Source organism: Charadrius vociferus, unplaced genomic scaffold, assembly GCF_000708025.1.
Source record: "Charadrius vociferus isolate BGI_N301 unplaced genomic scaffold, ASM70802v2 scaffold90, whole genome shotgun sequence".
Classification (NCBI taxonomy): domain Eukaryota; kingdom Metazoa; phylum Chordata; class Aves; order Charadriiformes; family Charadriidae; genus Charadrius; species Charadrius vociferus.
The window spans coordinates 7,463,991-7,487,814 of record NW_009647222.1 but is presented as its reverse complement, the minus strand read 5'-3'; the positions used below and the strand labels follow the sequence as shown (position 1 = coordinate 7,487,814).

The 23,824-nt window shown below is 38.0% G+C and overlaps 1 protein-coding gene across 1 annotated transcript in view; it reads right to left on the bottom strand.

The window, feature by feature from the left end:
• The window catches only part of GYS2 (glycogen synthase 2 (liver)), a 45,795-nt gene that overhangs the window by 2,270 nt on the left and 19,701 nt on the right, over window positions 1–23,824 (bottom strand). Inside the window, exons 5-14 of the mRNA XM_009879674.1 lie at window positions 18,951–19,095; window positions 13,918–14,035; window positions 13,386–13,506; window positions 10,800–10,906; window positions 7,860–7,919; window positions 7,129–7,207; window positions 6,365–6,478; window positions 3,826–3,952; window positions 1,931–2,026; window positions 279–442 (exon numbers count right to left, since the gene is read on the bottom strand). Of these exons, the coding sequence (XP_009877976.1) occupies window positions 279–442; window positions 1,931–2,026; window positions 3,826–3,952; window positions 6,365–6,478; window positions 7,129–7,207; window positions 7,860–7,919; window positions 10,800–10,906; window positions 13,386–13,506; window positions 13,918–14,035; window positions 18,951–19,095 (1,131 nt within the window). The remainder of the gene's footprint in view (window positions 1–278; window positions 443–1,930; window positions 2,027–3,825; window positions 3,953–6,364; window positions 6,479–7,128; window positions 7,208–7,859; window positions 7,920–10,799; window positions 10,907–13,385; window positions 13,507–13,917; window positions 14,036–18,950; window positions 19,096–23,824) is intronic.

Genomic DNA, 23,824 nt, shown 5'->3' with positions numbered 1-23,824 from the left:
GTCAGAGACACAAGCTTTTTACATTGTCTTTAGCACGAGGAGTACAAAGAGCTCAGTGTGACTGTCTTCCGCTCTAACCTATTGAGTTATGTCTCTCCTTACCAGTGGAGAAAGGAAAAATTACACTGAAGTGTAAGGGCAGGCTTTGCCTTCAGCACCTTTGAGAGTTGCTTTTCAGAACGGGGATGTCTCCTTGCATTGTAGCATGATGCTGAAGACTGCTAGTTAGACCTATGTGTCTGGAATTTTTAACACCTCTATTACATAATTTCACACACCCTGCCTAGGTATCTCCAGTCCAACAGATCTGAGAGCCTCTCAGTTCGGTTTCTTTGAATGATCCTCTGGCGACGGGACTGCTGACAAAATCCGTACAGGAACTGAGTCAGCTGGTTGCATGATTCATCAGGTGAGCGGAACCTCCTGTCAACTATGTAGATGCCTGAAGGACACAAAAAAGGTGAAGATGAATGGAACTGAAAATGGGATCTGACCTCTTACATTTTCATTCTGCCTTCTGTCACACAGTCTTACAAACATTACATGTGTTATATGTTCTTTTTAATGTTAGAAGGCAGCTGTAACCAGAACGTTTGTTACTTTTTTGATGGAATGGAAAGCTGCAGAGAAATATGTATTTTTTATTTTAATTTTTTTTTTTATCTTTCAAGCTGAAATTCAGTAAATTATTCAAAACTCAGAGGCTTTGTTGTCGTGTAAGTATGTCCAAAAGGATTCAAGAATTTCTGGATAAAGACATATTATGTTATCTCCCACAATTTTTAAAATACTGACTGCTTAAAAAAATAGTCCAGTGCTTTCCTAGTTTGCAGTAGAATTTAGAAGTGTGGATGGTCAGAATCAGCCTGTAGGAGAGAAGCTGTGTTTTCTGTAGAAACACAAGTGTTTCCATAGAGATAGCTAACTCACATACATTAGTCAATATACAATTCTGGCAGAAAGAGGGCCAAGGTAAACTTTGCCTTTACGTAATTTGTCAAGATCAATATTTTATTCTTGCCGGGTTCCTTACACCAGGGCGTTGGGAAAAAGAGGGTACTAGACTTCAGATATCTTAGGGGACAAGACAGACGCAGAACTACCTTAACTGAAGTGCCCAGTGTACCCTAGGAATGTACAATAAGTTATGTCAATGCTCACATTTATGTTTTGGCAGAGAAGAGCAAGTGACCTGTGCTCTCCGTCTGTGACCTTTCTGAAGGCTCTCAAAGACATGTCTACCCAGGCAGGCGCAGCTATATTTTGCAACTGGCTCTACCCCCGCCTCTAAACCAGGGCATAGTTGGTACAAGTATGGAGCTGTCATTGCCTGACTGCGCAGACAAGCCAAGGTACTTAGAAAGAGACCCTAGTTTGGACACATTGTCAATATTGTCTTGATACACCAGGAGTTGGCTACCCTCCTCCTTAAAACACTCCAATCATGAACCATTTCTAAACCTTTATGAGCAGATTCTTATTTGTAAGTACGTTCCTTTTATTTTCACAGGTTTACTTTTTAGTGTACATGATAATTTACCCTTTGTTTGGTGGGCGCAAGTTTCACTGGCCTCGAGGTCCCAGCACATATTTCTTGGACTACTCAAAAAGAAGCAGATTTTTCACAGGCATTAAAGGGAAGTGCTGGGAGACTCCAGAGTAGGTATGAAGAGCACTGAGCTTGGAAGGATGAAGCAGACAAAAGCTTAAAGGCAGACAAAAGAGAGAGAACCTGGAAAGGGTTTGGATAAATATAAAAGCTTGAATGGCTTGTTCAACATAATGAGATGTTCAGAGCTCTGAATATATTCCCCCAATTAACTCCGTTGCACTAGTGAAAGCATGAAATTGAGGAGTAACACAATTGCTGCTGTGCTTTTTGCTTTCTTAACTCAGAGGTGGAATTTTGATATGGTGTTTAAAATGTTACCATAAGCCGCTGGGTCAGCAACATGTTCCTGCATGAAACAGCCAAATCCAGAAAGGTTTGTGGTTACACTGGGAATGCCCATCACAGTACATTCAGCTGCCGAAAGAAACAGACAAAAAGCGTTTCAGGGAAACATGCTTTCAATGGTTTCACCTTGAGAGAAAAAAGAAAAAGAAACAGGCAGACAGAAGGTCCCATAACACTAGAGCTGCTCTGAAAATGTCAAGTGAAAACTATTATGCTTTGCTGTGGATTTGGAGAAAAAGAAAGAAAGAAAGAAAAAGAATTTTTTAAAGAGAAAATTTCACACTGTTTTTATGAACATCTTTGTGTTTCCCAGCAGCTAAACTGAAAACTTTCTGGGAGTCCAGTGCTGAAACAGAGAACTGCAATATATGGTCTGGACTGTTTATTTGGATTTTAAATTGAAGCTTTTTGTACATATATGTTCATTAGTTGTTCACAACTATTTACAAAAATTAATCTCTTAAGTGCAGGAGCGTGTTAAACTTTGTATTTTGATATTCATTGTTTGTAAACTGATCCCTATAGCAAGAAAAAAACCCAACAAACCCCATCATTAACTCAGGACTGCATTCAAATTACTTGTGGAGCTAGTTTTATAAAATTAGAAAATGCATGCATCTTTTGCAGTTATTTCTATCATTGTTGTGAGTAAGGATAACTGTTTACTCAGGCTTAAGGAGTTTTTGCCAATGAACTTAAGCCTAAACTAAGCATGCAGATAAAGTAAATACTCTAGTCTTTGAAATGCTGAAAGCCATCCACATGGCCTTGATTAATATGACGATAAAACTGGTGTCCATAAAATAGAGCTAGAAACCTACCCTAAAAAAATCATGTTTTGTTTCTTTTGCATTAGTAATGGAAAGAGAAACTATCCCTTTAACTAGTGTAAATCACAGCTTTCCTCAAAACTGCTAAGTACCAGTCTAACTTTTCTGTCCAGGTTTACTTTAATGTTCACTTCAAAATCATCCCTGGATGTCACACTTTCTTTATACCTTAGCTGAGATTAGAACAGGAAGAGAAATTGCCAGAATGCACAACAGTTGTCTTGCCTGGAATTGAATAGATCTCTTACCCGGAGGGAAATAGCTCTGGAGAATGACTAAGTTTGCAAAATTTCTATTCTGATTCATTTGCTTACAACAAATGCTCTTCAGAGGGGCACCCCAACTTTTGGATGTGTATCAAGATGATAGAAGTTATTCTGGAGGACATAAAAAGCCCACACACCTAGGCTTCGATCTTCACAGGTATTCAAATTCGTAGTTTGCACTGATTTCCTCAGGTGTTAAGTGCCTTTTGTAAATCTGGGGCAACTTTTTAAAGTCAGAAACTACATGTTCCCTGTATCTTTAGACATTTCCATTTAATTCTGTGAGATTCTTTACCACTGCATGCATTTGTGGTAAATATCTTAGATATGGTGGTACATAATTCTATGAAACTTAATTGTTATCTTGAATTACATCCACTGAAGTATGTCAGCTGGTAGCATCAGATTTCTTGCCCTATTTTTTTCCATATGTACACTCCACTAAATCTTCTTATAAAATCCTTGAATCAAGTTAAGAATTAAGTTTAAAAAATGATTTTTTGTTCTAAAGCCACAGAAAATCAAAAGATTACATGTTAGTATGGGAAAGGGTCCAGCGCAGGGACAAATGTGAGTAGTTGCCAGTCAGTAGATGCCATTTTATACCACCTGGCCCCAAATTTTTGCCAGCAGTAAGACCTTTGCACTGCAGAGGAAACAGAGCCAAAAGAGTTTTTTCAGCACTCCAGAAGAAACTGGCTGGAAAGCTATTCTGCATCAACAGAATGGGGTATTCATCTTTTGATACTAGTTAAGTGTACAGATTGCCTACCTGGAGTGTAACCCCAGGGTTCATAGTATGATGGAAATACACCAAGGTGGCAGCCTCTGACAAACTCCTCATAGTCCAAGGGCAGCAACGGGCTTGTCGAAGAAAGAAACTCTGGATGTACGATCACCTGGATATTCAAAACTTACATTAGAGGTGAAAGAAAACCATCATCAATACACTTTAATTATCAATAAGGGTAAGCAATTTCATCATTCTGGTCTTTCCTAGGTATCTGGACAACACCTCCTTTGCCCATCTGTTACCTAATTCACTTCCCACACTAAAATGAATCCTGCCTATGTGCAGTCTTGTCCTGGAAACAGTACTGATAATGAATGCTTTTTCTGGACAAATTTTCAGCTTTGTTCTTGTTGATCAAGGAAGACCATGTGCATTGAGAATTATGCCTAAGGCTGTGGTATTTAGCAATACTAAATTTGTTCTCCTGGTCTGTTGTACCAAGGTACACAGTCTTGGGGTGTCTTGTTCCAGAGGAGGATACAGCAGGAGGATACAGCACTTATGTGCTTCACAGCATCCTCACTGAAATACAGGAATGCTTATGGTACTCAAGAGATCTCCCCAGAACTGAGAGAATTTTGCAACCAGACATATTATAGCCCCATCATCACAATCCTGTGCCTAGGCTAACTAATCTTGCTGAAAGACAAAGCTTATTAGCTTAGGCTAATGTCCACCTTCAGGACCCAGGCTAATTTATCTGCATGACTCTGCAGGGCGTGGGGTCACTGCCCCAAATTCCACTGCTAAGTAGAGAAGTGCCTTGTGTATGCCGTCCAGTCAGCTTTGGGAGGAAGAAGTGTGAGAAGGGTTTAACTTCCTCTGTGCTTTTTTCCCCATATAAACATACTGCAGCCATTATTCCACATCAAGGATATGCTTTTATCCTTTCTTAATAATATACTAATGCTACTCACTTGAGTAAATCAACACATGAACGTATTCAACATGTAAATGGGCTGTAAACTCATTATGCAAGCCTATTTGATCCCAGTGCTTTCCATTGGCAGTGCTGAGGCTATTTTTCACATTCCAATTGTGTCTGCATGGATATGTCATACATCTCTCAAACTGACTTTCCATTTGAAGTTTACAGAATTTTTGTCCATGATATTCAGCTCATCAAGTATGACGCCAGTTCATGCAGCAGGTAATTTTCCAGTGGTAATGACAGTTTTGCACAAACTTGACATATAGCTAGCCAATCAAGTCTGCTGAGAAGCAGGAAGAGGTGTCTGCGGTGTTATATGCTATCTGCTTTCTAATGACTTAGTTCTGAGGAATTTTTTATTACATTTATATACAGTGCATCCTTCCACCCTACTTTTGTTACATCTAGTATATAGGACGAGGGGTAATGGCTTCAAACTGGAAGGGGGTAGATTTATAATATCTATTAGGAAGATATTTTTCACTGTGAGAGTGGTGAGGCACTGGCACAGGTTGCCCAGAGAGGATGTTGAGGCCCCATCCCTGGAGGTGTTCAAGGCCAGGCTGGACATGGCCTCGGGCAACCTGGTCTAGTGGGAGGTGTTCCTGCCTACGGCAGGGGGGGTTAGAACTCGATGATCTTTAGGGTTCCCTCCAACTGTAATCGTTCTATGATTCTACAATTATTACCATATTATGCTCTCAGAGCTCTTTGGAGACACATGCTTAGTAGAGAATATGTTGAGCCAGGAAGAAGCAACTAAGAAGTTGAGGGGAATGTTTACTCAATTATTGTCACAGGTTTAAGAGCCAAAACACTTCGAACAAGTCATATGTCATTGTCAGAGATACTACGGATCTGACTTTAAAAAGAAGGCTTGGAAGAGGAAGTATTTGCAATTTTAGGTTCTACTTTGAATAGATAGACAATGAGATAGTCATAGTCAACAGAGAGAATGCCAGAGATTGCCAGACCAAAAAAAGCTTTGGGAGACTTGTGAGTGGGAGCTGATCATTTCTGTGGTCTGGCAAGATAGACATGGAAGTAAGGAAAGGAATTATTTACACACATTTAGCTTCACCAGTGGATGTAAACACGAGCACAGCATGAACAGGAAGTATTTCTGCTCAGGATCAAAGCCCTGGTTATCTTCTACAGCAAATGCTGAGTGTCAGCGCGCTGTTCTTAAGAGATGAACCAATACTCCAGAAACATCTATGCTCAAGTTCTGGACCTCCAGTTTTAAGCAAATAAGCCTGTTACAGAGTTTTACACCTGGGTGCAAACGACCTGTGGCACTTTCTGGATTTCAGGAGTAGTAGTGCCTCATTCAGTACAGGAGGCAGCAATGAAAGCAATTGCCTAACATCAGATTTCTAACTTGAAATTAACTTGGTTAAACAGCAACTGAGGACATCTGTGAAGTGACTAGCTGTTATTCCTGGAAAAGGAGGAAGAGGGAAGAAGTACTCTATTAGTATAATATTGGCCATTAAGAATTTGACTGCACTCTCCATGCTAATGATCCAGACTGAGATTGTTTAAAGAAATTCCATTTTACATTTATACAAAAATGACAGAATGTACCTTTACTCTGTCTGTCCGGTTATTGAAAAGGCCAATGCGTCGGATGGTATTGAGGATTGGATCATTGCCATCATCAATCATGTTGTGGGTGGTCACTGGAGGCAGACAGTGTCGCTAAAGAGAGAAAAGGCAATCCATAAGCAAGACAAAACTGTTGGCAGAGTCCTGTTACTATTTTCTTAGGTCAGTGGAAGACAGTGGGAGATTTTGTCATCGATGTGGATAGGTTTTTACCCTTTCATTTTAAGGCAAGAAAGGAAAGTTACGCTCATATAATGTTGTCTTCTATGTAACTAAAGACACAAATGAGACCATAAAATCTGTCACAGGACTTGGTTCATTTACCTCAAAATAAATGTATTTTTACTAACTTTTATAGAGGCCTACCATTTAATTTTAAAGGCTTTTAGTCAATACGTTATGTCTCCTTAAGAGACTGATTTTACATATTTAATAAAAATGGAAGAATCAAGGTTTCAGGAACAATGCAAAGTTCACGCTTTGTGCAGAAGAAAATAATTAGGAATTTTGAGGTCCTGCATGTGACTGGGGAAATATCCACAGATTCCCCAAAAGAACTAGTGTGGATCATGCTCTTATTAAAAACAATCACAGCTGATCTTTAAATGTTACTGCTGAGAAGTACATTTGCTGAAAACTTCTTTTTCAATGCATGCATATCATGGTATGTCATAAACAATCCTTGTACATAGTCATGTTTATCATTTATACTAGACATTTGCGTAAATAATACATTTTCTGACCTGAGTTGAAAAGATGGCTCTTTTCATAATGGTTATATCATCTCGGTCAAGAATCTTGTTCAAGTCTGGAATTTCTCCTCTGCAGAGGCAACACAAAGCCTATTTTACCAAATGACTTATTATCAGTTTTATAAAGAAAATGAAGAAACAGCAAACAATGTCTGATCTGAAGTCTGCTGACATCAACATGAATCTTTCCTTTGTTTTCATGGCCCTTCTGTATTCCCTACATTTTGTTCTCCCATACACTTGCTGACCTTCCAATTAGCTTACAAAAAAAGCTAAAGAATTCTCTTTTTTTCTGTTTTTCAGACACCCAGTTTTTGCTGAAGTTCCAGTCAGCTCATCTGTGATTTGGGTCATTCACTTCCAACTGTCTTTTGAAAGGATATGACTAAGCCACTAATACATATTACTGTGTCTCTGGTGCTTTTCTAAGCTGAGGTAGCTAATTTTTGACAGTGAGTAAGCTTTTGTATTACTTAGACATGCCCCATATCTCTAAAGACTCTTTCTACAATGGGGTGCTAGCACCTTTACATTTTTTCTCTGCGATCTGCCTATTGAACAAGTAGCCTGTATATGGAACAGAGGATCCCACATTCTTCTCCTATGCCCTTCCTATGGATGTGAAAATTTCTTACACAAAAAGCAGAAGCACAGAAACACCACAGGTAAGCCAGCTGAACACGTGGCTCTGCAAGGCAGAGCAAAATAACCTATACACTCACTTTAGCAGGGCATTGTAGAGTTTCTTTCCAAACTTTTCTTTCACAGATTGTGCAGTGTCCCTAGGAAAAACAATAAACATATGTATAAAACAGGAGAATCCAGGACAAAGACAGAATAAAAGAGATTCCTGCTATTGGAAATTAAATTTTGCTTTTGTGTATACTGATGGAATCAAGAATGCAGCAGCAGACAGAGGTCTGGTTCTCAAAGCTCTTTTATCCAGCCAGCAGCCATACTGATGCATTTCAACACAACTGAGGATTTGACCTTCATGCAAAGATGAACGCACTGTGAAAGCCAGGAGCAGACCTCACTAGTGATTACTTCTAATATTTTGCTCTGATCAGTACACCACACTTTCATCTCAGCTATGAAAAAGAGAGCATATATATGACTCTGTGTAGAGAAACACGATCATTAACATTGGACACTAATCAAGACTGAGAGGTCTCCAATTGAACTTGACCTAGTAGATAGATGTAAGTTAAAAGAGTTAAATAAACAGAGATTTTAAAGCAAGCTTCTCCTTTCACTTTCTGCCCTATTTCTTAATTTAAAGACTTTTGAAAACAAGTTAGAAAACAACTTGAAAACAAGTTAGACTAAAAGGTAGTTTGCTATAAATTAATTGGCAAACCAAAAAAATTCCTGGAAAGCTCATGCCATGTTTTAAGCTAATAATAAAGCCTGTGCCAGACAAATGTTACATTTTAGCTAAGAAAGAACTCCAGTAAGATGAACAATATCCAAAACTTAACCCAGATAGGACAGACTGCTTTTTCAGAAGCAGAGGAAACAAAGAATTTTATATCCCAGATCAGCCATTGTCTATTCCTTTACAAGTGCCAGCCTCTTCTTGTGTTTAATTTCTGTGGCACCCTTAAAATCATCTAATACGATTATGTAATACTGATATCAGGTGGTTGCATTCAGGAGCTCCAGATTATGATAATGCTGCATACGATGATGCAGAGGGTCTCTTGCTTTTCACAGAACACAGTGAGAAGAATAGCTGGAATTTTTGCATAATTCCACATCTTTAGGTTTACCTTTACTGTTACTATTGTGCCTGCATCATTGAGTACTAGAGAAATAACCATGTAGTAGAGATACAACAGGGAAAAACTTTTGCATATTTCTTTTAATTTAAACTTTCCTAATATCCTTATATTATTTATTTAATATGTACCTGGTTTATTATATTCAAACTTTACACACTTTATCTCAAAGACAAAGTAGAGACCAAAAGCACTTGTTGCAAGCATGGCTGTTTCTCACTGCACTCACATTATTTTCCTGCAGTTCTTGCGTACAGAGTTCTCATGAAAAACTCCAGCTATGTTACCCGGCTTTAGCCATCTACAGTTTAAGCTAATTGTGCAGATCCTCCACACATCTGCAGAGGGCGACAGTCCATTTCAGAGGATGATTCCCTTCACTCATCTCTTCCTGAAATGGTATAGGGTGGAAGATCATTTGGAGGGAGCCATCAGTCTCCACTGGCAGTGAAGGCAGCTCAGATGCATTACTTTTAGGAAGCCACAGTTGGACATTTAAGTCCAACCTCTACATGTGTGGTACCTGTTTCCACAACGGTAACCAGGTAGAATGTTTCCTGTAAGTCCCAAGAAGCTGCTGTGTGGTGACTGCATAGATAATCTAGGGAGTAGATAGATTTCTCATATCTGTCTCCTTTTCCAGATATGGCAAAAGCTAAATGATTCAATGATCCTTGTTAAACTATTTCAGTCACTGTTTTTGTGCAGGTTTAGTATCCGTTGATCAAAGACTGCAACTTGATTGCTGATATCCAGAAACTGAGCCAGAGATCATCTGCTGGAGGCAGTTAATGAGATAACAAGAAAAATAGTATCCTTCTCTTACACAGTGCCTTTCATGTACAGATCTCTAAGTCGTTTAGATTTCTATCATTTTATAAATATAGAACTGGCATCAGAAAGAGGTTAAACAGAGTGAGACACAGGCATAAAAGAAGCTAGGTCTTGTGGGTTTTAGTCCCCTAGCTTTAAGACCAGCTTCCTTACTTCTGCAGCAGAGTTTAACCACTCTTGCCACCTGATAAGGTGCACATTTCCACTTCCCTGCTTAGATAATTAATCTGTAAATATGTTGAGTGAAATGGCATTTTTCACTTTTCTAAACAAAATTCATCCTTGATAACCTACCACTGATTTTCTTTATGAATTTGAACCTTCAGTTTTGCCATGTCTCTCAGTTTAGAAGTACCTCACAACATGTGTCTTTTCCTATGTAGAATCACATAGCAGTTAAAGTGAGGTGAGGGTTAAGTCCGCTCCTGCTTTGCTTTTTTGTTCGGGAAGTTGTAAAAGAAAACTGTTAAACTGAGAGCGGCTGTGACAATTTTCCCTGTATAACTGTAAGTTTTACTGCTTGAGTATGGCTATTGCTTATTGTAGGCTACATAGAAAATTACACACAGTTTTTACCAATCGTTATTCTGCTGGATTAGACAGTACAATGTCCATATTTCTAAATAAGAAAGGATGTGTATTTAGTTTCTTTTTCCCACTGGTGGCAGAGAAGCTTACTCTGATAAATTAGCAGGCGGTCCTTATTTTGTGGAAGCTCAATGGCATGTCCAAAGGGAGTATTAGAAACAGTCAGAAGACATCCAGAACGCTGGATTTTCTAGAACCTTTGATTTTGTCACCGCAAAACAAGTATTATTTGCTAACTTGTTACAAAGAATGGCAAGGCAAGTTTACTAAAAATAAGCTAGGACAAAAAAAGATAAATATTTGCCCTTATTTGTCATTCCCATCTCTGTGATCCTCACAAATACATTCTAGTTATGTACAATCCTTGATTTTGGCAGAGCAAAAATAGAGCATTATTCAGAAACTTTTGCATGTCTCCTCAATTCACTGTATAAGGTGCTCAGTGAGAATGGCAATTACCAGAGCTGCTTCCGGACTGCTTGTCCTTTCAGGGTTTCCACATTGAAATTGTTTGTCTTTGCTGGCATGATGAAGAACACAACAACTGTAACATCAGTCTTATGAACCTACATGGACACAAGATGGAGAGAAAAAAATAAATCTCACTACAAGGTATCACAGCCAACTTTAACAGTAAGAATTAGTTGCAGGAAAAGTCAATGCACTTTGATTAGTTGTCCAGGAAGGTTCTGATCTTATACCTCTCCCTTTAGCTATGAAGTTTTGTCAAGTCAGAGTTATAGCTAAGGATAGATACACATAAACAGATGTCACCCAATTCCAATTTGAGTACTAGAGATCTTCCTGACTTCTCATGGTTTAGAGGCCATGGCTTAGGATGTGAACGTAAATGGCACAGAATAAAAAACCTACACACGTTTTCTCACCTGACACAAACTTTGTTGGCACAAAGTAGTGAGCAATTAGTTTACTAGCTTGAGTATGCCCAGGCATGGGGCAAGCAGAACTACCTTCTACAGCAATAGCACCCCAGATGTATGAGCAGAAAGAAGCACGATAGCAACCACTGTCTACCTGAACCCCTGGCAAAGAACCTGCCAGACACACAAAAAGCTGCAAGTAATTTCTTGTTCATCTCCCATCCACATACTGTAAAGGTAAAAAGCACTGGTTGTAAAATCTGACCCTTGGTTTATAGTTTCACTTGCTGGTTTCTCCTGTCCCCTAACAAGATTCAGAATCCCAGGTCCCAGAGGGATACCTCACGTGGAGCAGAATGGGGCTGTACTCCTGTCAGCAACTATCTAAAGAAAAGCTAAGGGTAAACTCTGTTCAGAGCTGTAAAAATTAAATTATTTTGAATTGCCTCCATTCTAAACTTTGGACACAAACATGTTATGAGCATGCCTTCTATCAGATTGAGGTACAGGGAAATGTATAGTATAAAATAAACTACGGGACTCATCTATCATCAAGGTTCTTCTTTTCCGTCTCTTTAGGGCAGGTTCAAAGTCCATGAGGTTATGATCTCAACGTGTATTAACAATCTGTCCCAACATTCACATTTTATTTCCAAAATGTTAGTAATATTTTCAGGTAGCAAAGGAAAAGGACTCTATAAAATAAAATAATTCCATCGAACGCTATGTATTTTTTAGGTTCAGACACACCACTGGGACTTGTTTAAGAAACATCATCGTTCCCAGATTCACAAGTAGTACAGGTATTCAGCTGTTCCCAATGGAATTACCTCTTGAAATAATTGCAGAGCAAGTGTTCTTTGAACAGCTAATCAGGTGCTGGCATGCATGTTGGAACAGTAATGCAAGAAAGCCAGGCCCAGCTTATGGCAGAATATGGGAGAAGCAAGTCCCAGTACACTGTTCTGGAGAGCTTTGGAAAATTAGCCTCAGTTTCCTTTGACTTTCAATCAGCCTAGCTTGTCATTGATGCCATATAAATCACTAGATACAATAAGAGATTGCTGCAATCATTGCTCAAGCAATTCTTTCCCTCTTACCACATAAGACCTTCCTCATTATCAGCATTTATAGTTAATAGCTATGTAAATGCCACTAAAAGGGAGCTGAAGTTGCACAATATTGCCAAACAACAAAAGTCAGTTGTTGGCCAAAGTTGTGGAAGAAATACTTAAGTTATGTGAGGTGACCTGTTGTGTGAGTGAATGGATTAAGTATTTCCAGAAATTCCACCGGCTGTATTGGTGTATTAGAACAAGAGTACTTAGGGCTTTGAAAATTAGTATTTTTTCAGCCCTGCTGACAATAAAGCATCAACATTTTTATCCAGTTTTTCCATATCATTTAAATGATAGACTACAAAAGACAGAGTCTGGGACAACAGCCAATTGATCCTTGCTAGATGACTGAACACTGGTTAGCATTTTTTAAATTTTTTATTTTAAATGTCTCAGTCTTTGGGACACATTTGGAGACGTTTTCAGTGACCTTATTTATAGGTGGTAAGCGCTCTGCTCTTTGATCATGACAAGGCCTAGGACTTATCTTCATTAAAGTACTCCATAAAGGCATTTTATAAACATTGCACTCATTTTTTACCTGAGGAAACAGAAGCATGGAGGTGTGAGTGACTTCTCCACGATTATTCATCAGGCCACTGCCACACTGAATTTTAATGCAAGATTCCCATTCAATGCGATAACAGTACTCAAAGATCTAAAAGATCATGGTCAGGTCTTAATGAATTAAACAATTTGCTTAAAAAGATACTTTAAAATTGCATCATTAAAATTTTTATTTGCCTTCTAATATGTAAACCTTCAGGGCAAATTCTTGAGTCATATTTTCAGTACTTTTCTCTAAAACCAAGGGAGGTAACCATGGATTAACTTCTTGAACTATGAATCAATTATTTTTAAGCAGCCTGAGATTGTTATATATAGTCTGATGATTCAGGGAGAGAGCTTTATGAAAACTCTGAAAATCCTATAATTGTTTTCCTATAAACCGGAGTATGGCATGGAAATTCTTGCAGGTGACTTCCATAGCATGGTAAGTTTCAGCATAAGCTCTATGTTATCTACATTTGCAGAAGCTTTCTTACCCTCAGCAAAAAGTTTAATCTTGATAAGGCTTCTAGAAACATATCAGCTCCTTTGTTGGAAAACTCATATCTCCCAGCAATGAAGAAAAATAAGGTCTTCTCAAGACTGAAGTCAAGGTGGCTGAAACCAAGCAAACAAACAGAGAAGCACAAAGTATTTCTCAAGAAATAATAAAACAAAACACACAACAGCTTTCTATTCTGGAGGACTTTATTATCCCAAGAAAATAACGAAAGTGAGGCTTTTCTGCTTTTCTTTAAATTGACTATCTTAAGCTGATAAACTGCATCTTGGGTAAATAATGAAATAATGAAATCAAGACCTTCTGCCTGATCCCACAATCTGTTAAGCAGAGTTAGAACTGGTGTCTAAAATTCCTTTAGTCTCTGACTGAGAAATCTCAGACAGATATTTGAATAAGTTGGTAACATTTCACCTCCTCTATGAAGTACTTGTTGGTCTTCCTGCTTTGGTTCTTGCTTTAAATAGTGTTGGACAACCATTGCTAATTTTTGAAAAGTAAAAGCATACCCATAGAAATGACCTCGAATGAACTCTTGGATCCTAGCCTTGTACATGGAATGCAAATTCTGAAACTCATGCATTGCTGAAAATTTCTTAATGTTCAAGCCATTTGGGGTGACAACATCTGGAAAAGCAGAGAAAAGGCAGAGGTAGACATCTTCAGAGTCAGAGAAATCTTTAAGGAAAGAACCACCGTGTCTTTCAGTTGTCAGCATGTGAACAGGTTATGTACTCTTATTACTCATGGATAGGGAACAGCACTGTCTAACACAATGGTCTCCACCAGCTTACTCCACAAAGCTATTTCATGTGGCACTCGACTCTCTATACCATTGAAGTGGCTTTGTGCCATTTTGACCTGTACTCAACAACTTGCTGAACAGTGAGGTCTCCCCGTGCCCTTTTGCCCTCTCGAGACTTAAGTAATGTCTCCATTTAGCCATATGCTTTTTGTGCAATATGCCCTTTACCTCTTTATTCTTGATATCACTGTTGCCTGCTTTATCACTATAAATTGAAAGATCTTGAAAGCAGAAACTGTGCTGTACTATGTACTTGTTTACTGCATTGCACAAGAGAGGTGTGTTTTGTCAAGACTTCTGAGGATTTATCAGAAAAGAGAGAATATAAGAAAACTTTTTAAAAAGATCACCCTTCGGTAATCTGTTGGATTTCTCTTAAAGATAGCCACAGAATAGTATGATTTACACTTTTTTGTCTGCTCTCCTCAAAGACTCCAAAACATCTTACAATTAAAATTTGTTCATTTCCAATATCTGCTAAGATAGAGATATAGGATATAAATAGAGTTATAAGGATAGCATAGCTTGTTCCAACCAACACTGAAATTCAGTCACTCTTCACCTTTCTGGTAGAACACAGCAGCTGTTTAAAGGCTTGCCCTAAATCTAGCTGAAGTAAATGAAGAGAATGTCATATTCTTTTCTTTGAGTTGGCTTGTGAAAGCCATTTCTGCACATGAAAGTGGAGGCCAGTTCCTCAGCAGAAGTATTTCATAGTAACACAACTGGCTTCAGTAGACTTACACTAATTTATGATACCAGAGATCCTTCAAATATAAAGAATCTTCAAAGAAGCAAAAAGTGCTAATTATTAGAGGATGCACTGGTGCCGATTTCATATTTGTTCTCCTGGCAAGCATCATCAGGTGTCTAGTAACCACAACCATTGACTATAGTAATTTTAAAAGTTCTATGCATCATTCAAAGGACCTTCAGTAAGATATCATTCCCTACCACACACGGTTCGTGCAAACAAAACAACATCTCATTTGCTGTCAGTGCACATGGTTAACTACCCCCCCCCCATACATCAGAGTTATTCAGGGGAGTACAGTCTCTCACTTGCCACCAATACAGGACTTGAACATTACTTCTATTATGGACTTTCTGTCAAGGATGTCCGACATTCAGGGTTTCCCATCCCTGCCCCTAAAAGTAGAGGTTTGTATGTCTAGCATTGAGCATCTGACCTGATACAAAACTGTCCCTTATTTCTCGAGAGACTTAGGGAGACCTCTTTAAAACATCTATGGCTCCTCTGGTTGATTACATATCAAGATGGTCTTAAAACAAGTACAATCAGTTCTCCATATGCTGTCTGGTATATTTGCTTGACATTTTTCATGCAAATACCGCGGCCATTTTAATTACTTCCTTGAAATTTACAGTCCGATTTAGCATCATATGTATTTCTCTGCCAGGTAAGTGATCACTGATCACTCTTTCTCTTGTAAAGTGTTTTGATACCGTTTAGGTTAAATAGCAGTACATAAAAATATAATCTTTACCAGTAACCATGCAATACCAAAAATTTCAATGAACCTCTCTTGAAATACCACATTTCAAACTGAAGACCAGTCTTTACCAAGAAGTCTTTACTTGTTAGGTACTTGGGACTTGGTTCTCAGTGACAAGAAAGGAGAGTCTTGGTGGGCTTGACAAGAAAACTTATGTTCTTATCTTCTGCTGCCCAGCACCAGGGGCTGCGCTGAACAAAGCCCTGTGTGGCGTCATATGAGTGGGGGGGTCAACAGAGCAGAAACACCCTTCATTTCTCTTCATCTTTCCCAACAATATATAGTCTCCTTCCTCTGACCTGCTTCTTGTTCAGCATGGAAGAACTGGCTCATGCAGGACACAGCTTTGAGACTGCAACCACTTCCGGCTCTTCCCAACAAAACAAGAATCTTTGACTGGGTATTTCTGGCCAGTTTCCATCCACTCTCGCATTTATTTATCAGGGAGTTTTGGACACTCTCACCCACCAGCAGCAGCCTGTATATAACCTACTCCCATGTTCTTTGATTCAACTGCAGCTTCATTTACCCTTTCATGAGGATTGGTGCTCAATCCATCTCCTATTTAAGCCTTTCGGATAGAGAACAGACATGGTGGCACAAAGCATCCAGTTAACTATTTCTGTTCAACGTACGATAATATTTTGAATATGTGTGAGGCAAAGTGCCCTTGCCCTAGGGAAGAAATTATGAGAGAGAGCTTTGTTCCTATTTCAAGTGTTTTGGGGTTTTTGTTGTTTAATGAGTTAATGCTATTTTTGTTTTAAAATTGTCCCAAGTAGGTCAAATCAGAATGATTTGACTTTTGTACTTATAGGAGAGAAACTGACATTGATATAAGTAATAATAGCACAGTATGATGTTTTCTATTGATAAGCCACTAAGATTTAGGTTTGACTCATACTTTTTCGAAGTTTACTTCTGTGATTTTACATACAGATACGAAGTCTACATCTAGATTTTAACTGATACCTAAGCCTTTTGGAATTTTGATTCAAAGTCTTCTCTACCACTAATGAGAAATATGCTTCATATGTTTCATACGTGAATGAAAATATTAGAAATCCCGTATCAGTTTTCAAATCAGGGGAATATAATTATGATCACTGACAGAATCTTGCATGATATGTCAAAGAGAACAGGTTCAACAGTAGATATTCAAGCTTTTGACAAATATGGTTTGATAAATTATTGATCAAACAACAGCAGCAAGTGAAATCAGGGTAATGCAAGCAGTCATTCTGCCAGGTTTAGACTGGCAAATTGGCCTTTGTCTTGGTGCAAAAACTATCTATGCAATCATGTCTACTGAATTTTAAAAGGGCTTTTCCAAGTGATGAGATTTATAATTTAAAATATAGTCCAAGTTTAACATTAATGAGAAGTAGCAGATACTGCTTTGCTTACCACATTTTCTCAGTTATTTTTAGTTAAAAAATTTGTTACAAAGATTACCTCTAAATAAATTCAAATGCAAACAAAAGTTAATTGTGCCAATTCTGCATCCCTCTTCTAAAATTTTATTTTTAGAGTGTATCAAGAAGCGTACAAATTCTTTCAGTATTCATGTTCCTTTGCAGAATTCAAGCTTAATGATCTACTGAAGGATTGCTGAGCTTTCTGAATAGCCAATGTCTATGCTGATTTCACAACTTCGAAGAGAATAAATAGTATGAGAATGGACTCCTACACAGTTTATTTGTGGTCTAAGATACAAAGAAACTATTCCCATCAGAACATATTTTCCACTTATAACTGTATTCCTAGGATGTGGGGCACCAATTCCTATTGGATTTCTTTCTAGCTCTGTCAACATGAAGCATGATGTGTCATGTCAATTTTTAACCCAAACGTTAAATATATTTACTTGGTTTCTTCAAAGTTGCAAGAATAATAAAAAAAAATCTCAGGCCTGTGAATCTCTGTGCATGGAATTCTCTTCCGCTTCAACTGACGTTCTATCTGTGAGCAGTCTGCAGATTTTCTCTCCCAAATTAAACTGGATTCAGACTCATTTCAGTTTCCTAAAATCCCAAAACATAAACTATGATTTTCAAGAGTAGCTATTGTGGGGAGAAGCCTCATGCCAATATAAAACAGCTTCAAAAGTTGATTTTCAGAGATCAAGTGCTCTGCACTTGGTAAAATACAAGATCTTTCAGAGATGTCCAAGATTAGATGACTGAAAACCTAAATTACTTTTAAGACATGGCTGTCATGTTTAAAATAAAAAGGAAAGATCTCTTAAGTTCATCATCCTATTGACAATTTTTTGCAGTTTTTCCCCCATGATGCTTACCTGCAGATGGAGTATTATGGCTTGTCCTTATAAAGCACTGTGCTGATTTAAGGAGAATTTTAATGACACATCAAACTGGGATCATCAAACTCCATGCATGGAACATGACAAGGTTTGTAGGTAAGTGCTATATTTTATTAGACTAATACAAAGGGGAAAATCAGACAAACTGTTGGGCACATACCTTGACTATTTTTTCAAACTGTACTGGTCGGTCTATAGGAAAATATTATATGTATGAAACTTATCATGGTTAGGTCTTAAGATCATGATGGCTACAACCACGCTGCTACTCATAGCTGTGAGAGATATAGGGAAATAAACTGTATTGATTTACAGGTTTTTTGCCTTCTCATTTATTTCAATATTAAGTAAAGAAAAATAGCATTAGCACTGGAAAGCAAAACTTATCTAACATTCTGTTTTGTGTATGAAACTTTTTGCTACATTTCTAAAAGAATATATCACTCATCTCTAGCAAAGCAACAAACCTCACACTGTAACAGCTGGTGAAACGTATTACAAAGGTTGCATCTTCTGCTTTTATCAGTTGACGTGAATATATTACCATCACTGGAAACTCTGCTACAGACAAAACTTCTGAAGCTGAGATGTCCTTGCAAAGGAAGTCTAACATCCATGGCGTTAAACTAATGCTCTCCTGGAATAGTACTGAAAACAGTTATTAAATGGTGCTGAACTTGATTTCTTCTGGATTACATATGCTACTAGAAAGTGTTTCAAGTGATGTTATCTGCGCTTTTCTTTTGAAAATTGGTTATTCTCTCTAGTGTAGCCAGACATACCCATGCATGTGTCCTTGGTCTTCATGTTTGCATACCTGTCTCTATTATTTTCATTCAGTCTGAGGAAATGTAGGTACTTAGAGGAAATACAATAAGAACACAATTCAGGTCTTACCAGGATTTCTTTTAAGCATATGTTCTGCTTCTATAGCTGTTATCTGTGAGACTGTGGTGAACACATGGGCACAATGTACAGATGCCCGTTCCATACAGTACCGATGGTAAATCTGTCTCTCTCCTGCTTCCTTGTCAATGTCAAACTGTTAAATAATAAAACAAAAAAGATACCTGTGTGACATGCTCATCAGACTTATTACCACAAAGAAGGTCTCTCGTGTTAAGCTTGATTTCCCCAGGGAGTAAGAATCATGTGATTATTATGTTGGTTTGTCTTTCTGTTTTTTGAACCATTTTATCAACTTCAAAGAGTTTGAAGAAGTAAGACATGTCTCAGTTCCTGCATGATAGTGAAAAAAAAATGGCAGCTCTGCAATGGAGCAAGACCCAGACTAATGATCCCATGAAAGGTAAGGATCTGTGCTATTTGGCAATATGTCATCTTGCAATCTTGCTTGGGCTTGTTGAAAAACTTGGGAGAGCAGGGAAGTGGCTGGTAACTGAGGGTGTAGGGGAGAGAAAAAAAAAGGAATGGGGATAAGGAGAGAACCTGAGGACTGGGTAGAATGGTGAGAATCATGGATAGGCAAGAGAGAAATGGACTTGTAGTAGAGAGTTAGGATGTATGAACTCAGTCACAAATCCTGAGGGAACAAAGAAAATGAGATATTTTCTGATACTCAGAGATGTTCTTCCTCCAACTCCACCACTATTATTTGCTGCTCCTTTTACTTCAATTTGAACTCCATTAATTTCTACAGGCAGATGCAAGTTAAACTGCTAGGTAAGACCATCCCAAATACCAAAATATTTCTAAATCACCTTTAAACCTTGCAGCTACCCCCTTCTTTTTTTTTGTGAGTTTATGTTATCCTGATGGGAAGAAAATACACAATACCCATGCTTAAATGTTTGAATGTTCACTAATGATGCCCACTGCAAAATCGCTACAATGTAGTCTGAAAAAGAATAATGCTAATGGGGTGTCAATGATTACAACTAAATTACAATCTCCTAGTCTTTCATGATGTTTCACTTCTGGGAACAGAAGTGTTGACCTCCTAAAGGTCAACAGCATGGGCACCAAATAGACTGTGTGAGTTACATGGAGAGTGACAGTGACTGTCAATGAGCTCTGTCATTATCACTGCTTAATGCTAGGAGCACAGTCTGATTTTGATTGCATTTGACTCTGTAACTTCATTGACCATAATAGATTTAACCCTTATTATAGCCTGGGCAGACAGCAGTTCCTATAGTTAGGACAATCTGACCTTTGCCACGGCTAGTTGCTTTTAGCACTTTAGAACTTAGCCAGAAGTAATGCTATTTAGACCGTGACTTTTCATGCTGAGTACATGCTTATGGTTGGTATAGAAGATGTTTTAATTTATTTCAACAAATATGAACCATTTCAGGGAACAAGATTTATGCAGATAATTATTTATTTTTACTTAGGTATAGATGTAGATATAGATATCTTACAACTGTTTTGCTAAGAAACTTAAGTGCTTTTATCCACTGAGCACGCTAATTTTGCAGTGGTGTTACAGTGCTGGTGGGAAAGTGGCTTCCACTAAGTTAGTTGAAAATGCCACCTTAATATGACCGAAAAAGAAGTCTTGAAAAATTTCAGCTGAAAAGTTCTAGAGAAACTAGACACTTTCTTTTGGCATTGATGATCCTGTATGTCAAGAGTTTCTAAGCTTGCCAAAGAGATTTTTAGGAAAAGGTAGGAAATATGCTTTACCATATAATATGATATACATTATGATACCATTTTCAGTTGTATCATCATATATCATATTTTCTGCATTCACCATGAGAATTTTGGTGCATGAAATACAACCATACCACAAAGGAAGATCTTTTCTCTAGAACATACATCTCATTTGTCACAGAAGTTGAATAATAGAAAAAGCACAGGGCAAGGTGTAAGAGGAAGAGAAAAAAAAAGTTAATTAATTTGACTCCTCAGAGTGCCACAGAGCTCCAACATGAAGCTTTGCTTACCCTAAACCAAATCTTTCACATGCAGTTCTTAACTTAAAAGTCCTTAAAAGGAGGAAAAGTTCCTCCTTTTCTGGGAGACTACCTTGATACCTTTAAGTCTGATCTGTTGAAGTGTTGAGCGTTCAAGTCTACATCTGAAATCCAATGGACCTATGCTCTGAGGTTATAAAGTATCTGGTACTTGTTAACTCAAATAAAACTTCCCTAAGAAAATGTGGATGATGTAGCTACCTCCCCTCATATGGGTGTGGTAAACTAATTAATTACTGTTTCCGGAATATTTAGATACCCCTGATGAATGCTGCAAAACAGCCCTTAAGAGATACATTCTTCAGAGCAGAAATCTTAATTACACGTTGTAAATAAGGTAGGAAGCTGCATCAGTATGATTGTTCAACCATTCAGTGTACCAAAGATACAAAATGGGACAATTTTTTAGCATGCTGGGCAAACACACAAATGGGGTGAGGTACTGCACAGTCAAAACTACACAAGCTTTTTCAAATACTTCTGACTTTGTATTAAAAATGATTTTAAAATTGATAGCAAGCAAATAGCCAGCCAAACTTTACAAGGTCTTTGTTCTCTTTTCCCTTTCTCACCAAGAATGAGTTCTTTACAAAATGTAATTAAAAAAATAAATTTGGGACATATTCACTAACTATAGATAAACACTGCCTCCAACACTACTAGGAGAAAGGTTCATAAAAGGGTTGTTCAAAGCACTATGGCTTATTTCTTGGTAGCTTTTATTTCTTTGATTGCACGAAATCATTTAACACATACACATATTGCTGTTTATTTCTTCATTGCTTTTCATTTTTTCATCTTCTGGAAATGGGAAATATTTTATTTTGTACATACTTGCATGACTTTTGGCACGCTTTTTCAAAGGTACACAATTCCATGTCTATTAGCAAGTATAAACTGAGGTCAGAGTTCTCACATTTCATTTGCTCTCACTTTCCAGCAGTTCCCTCCACCGATCGGTAAAGCAAGATCTTGACCTTTGACTTCACTTATAGTGCGGGGTAAGAAACCTCACTGCGCACCTCTGACCAGGCTAGACGAGTGACTTCAGAAAATAAATGCTAGACAAGTTGAAGGGCAGGTTAAAAGGAACTTAATCGATGAGACAGTGCAGGAGACAAATTTAGTCCACACAGTACTGTGCAAAGACAGCTGAGCTTGCTGTGACAGTATTAGCTCCAGAATTAGCAGCAACACAGGGCATGGCACTGTATTGAGCCAATATACTGAAATGAAGCTGCTCTTCACCCCCAAAACCACTGTTCCTGCTCAGCAATTGGCTCTGCCGTCTGAATGCTTGTCTGCCCTAGCTCTGGCCCCTGTGAACTATGCTCCATAGCATTCACACTCAGCAAGGGCAAAGCAAAATATCTGTGAAGTGCGTCATGCTTACTTTTGTTTGTTTGCTGTTATCAGCAAATGGGAACACTAGCAAAGTCACAAATGAAAGCTGCATCAACAGAAAGACAGATCTAAGCCAGATTAACTGTTTATAGAATTATTTAGGTTGGAAAATACCCTTAAGATCAGTGAGTCCAACTATTTCTTCCCTCAGTGACTTTTAAAGATTAATGACTTCAATATCCACTTCCCTGTAAATATTCCACTGCTCCCAGTGAGGATCCCCTCCTATTTTGATTGTTAGAAACCAAGCAGATTCTTAGAATTTACATGATGGCAAGAATTAGAGGGGAAAATGCCTCCCTTATAAGGCCACTCTAATTTCAAAGCAAAACAGGAAGATGTTCCACAGGCACCATGCTTTGGAGTAAAACTTGCATTTGCTGCAATGCAATTCTGAGTAAAAATTTCAGCTCATTTCTGTCCTTTCTTTGGATCCATGTGATAAGCATAACATTTCATTCATGTCTTAAAATTTAGCATTTTAGAGGGCACAGTAGGCAACCTCTGAACAACCCAGCATGACTTTCTGATTAAGACAGCTAAGATGATCTTTGAATGCAAAAAGAAGAGAAAATAAAGCAGTTATGTGATATTGGCATTATGCTTCTCTTGGAAACAGTGAACAGTCAGTGAAGTAATAAAAAAAAAAATCCAAATCAGGCATTCCTACTTCAAAACGATAAAGACAAATTGCAAGGAATTTACAAAAGCAGAGGAGTGATTTGAGAGTCAAAAAAGAGGAAAGACTATACTAGCTATATAAATACTTTTCTGAAAGACAGGTAAACTATTTGTCACAGTCTGCATAAAATCTCTAGATACTGATACTAGACTATGTTTTCATGAAGAAAAAAAAAGTATGATGAAAGCTAACAGAAGTTAAGCCAAGACAAATTCAAACCGGAATTAAAATACATAGTTTTGATAACGAATAACTTTGTGACCCCTTTGCATAAATAATATAGATTCCCCTCACCACTTGAACCTTATGTCAAAAGCGGATAATGTTTTTGTAAGTAGTTTGTATCTCAAATAAAAGGTGTAGATTTGATGCACGAATTTTTAGCTGAGGATTTTAGGCAGAGAATGAAATTAGCTCTTCTGGTCTTTAGAATCAGTGGCACACTCAAGTTCACAAGGCAGTTCTGCAGTCCAATCAGGAACAGTCAGAGGTAGGCCTGAAGTTTAGATCTACCAAAAGGTAGAATGGAAATATCCTCACATCTAGGGTAATCTCACTGGCTGCCATTGTCTGAATTATGTAAGAATTACTCTTTTTAAAACCCAGTTTACGTCAAATTTAACTCCCATTGATTTTTGTCTTGTGCAACTGGAACTTTCATTCTGGTACAGCTCTGCCATGCCAAGTAAGAATGAAATTTACACTTCCTGGCTTAAATCAGATTTCCATTAGCTGCTCTACTA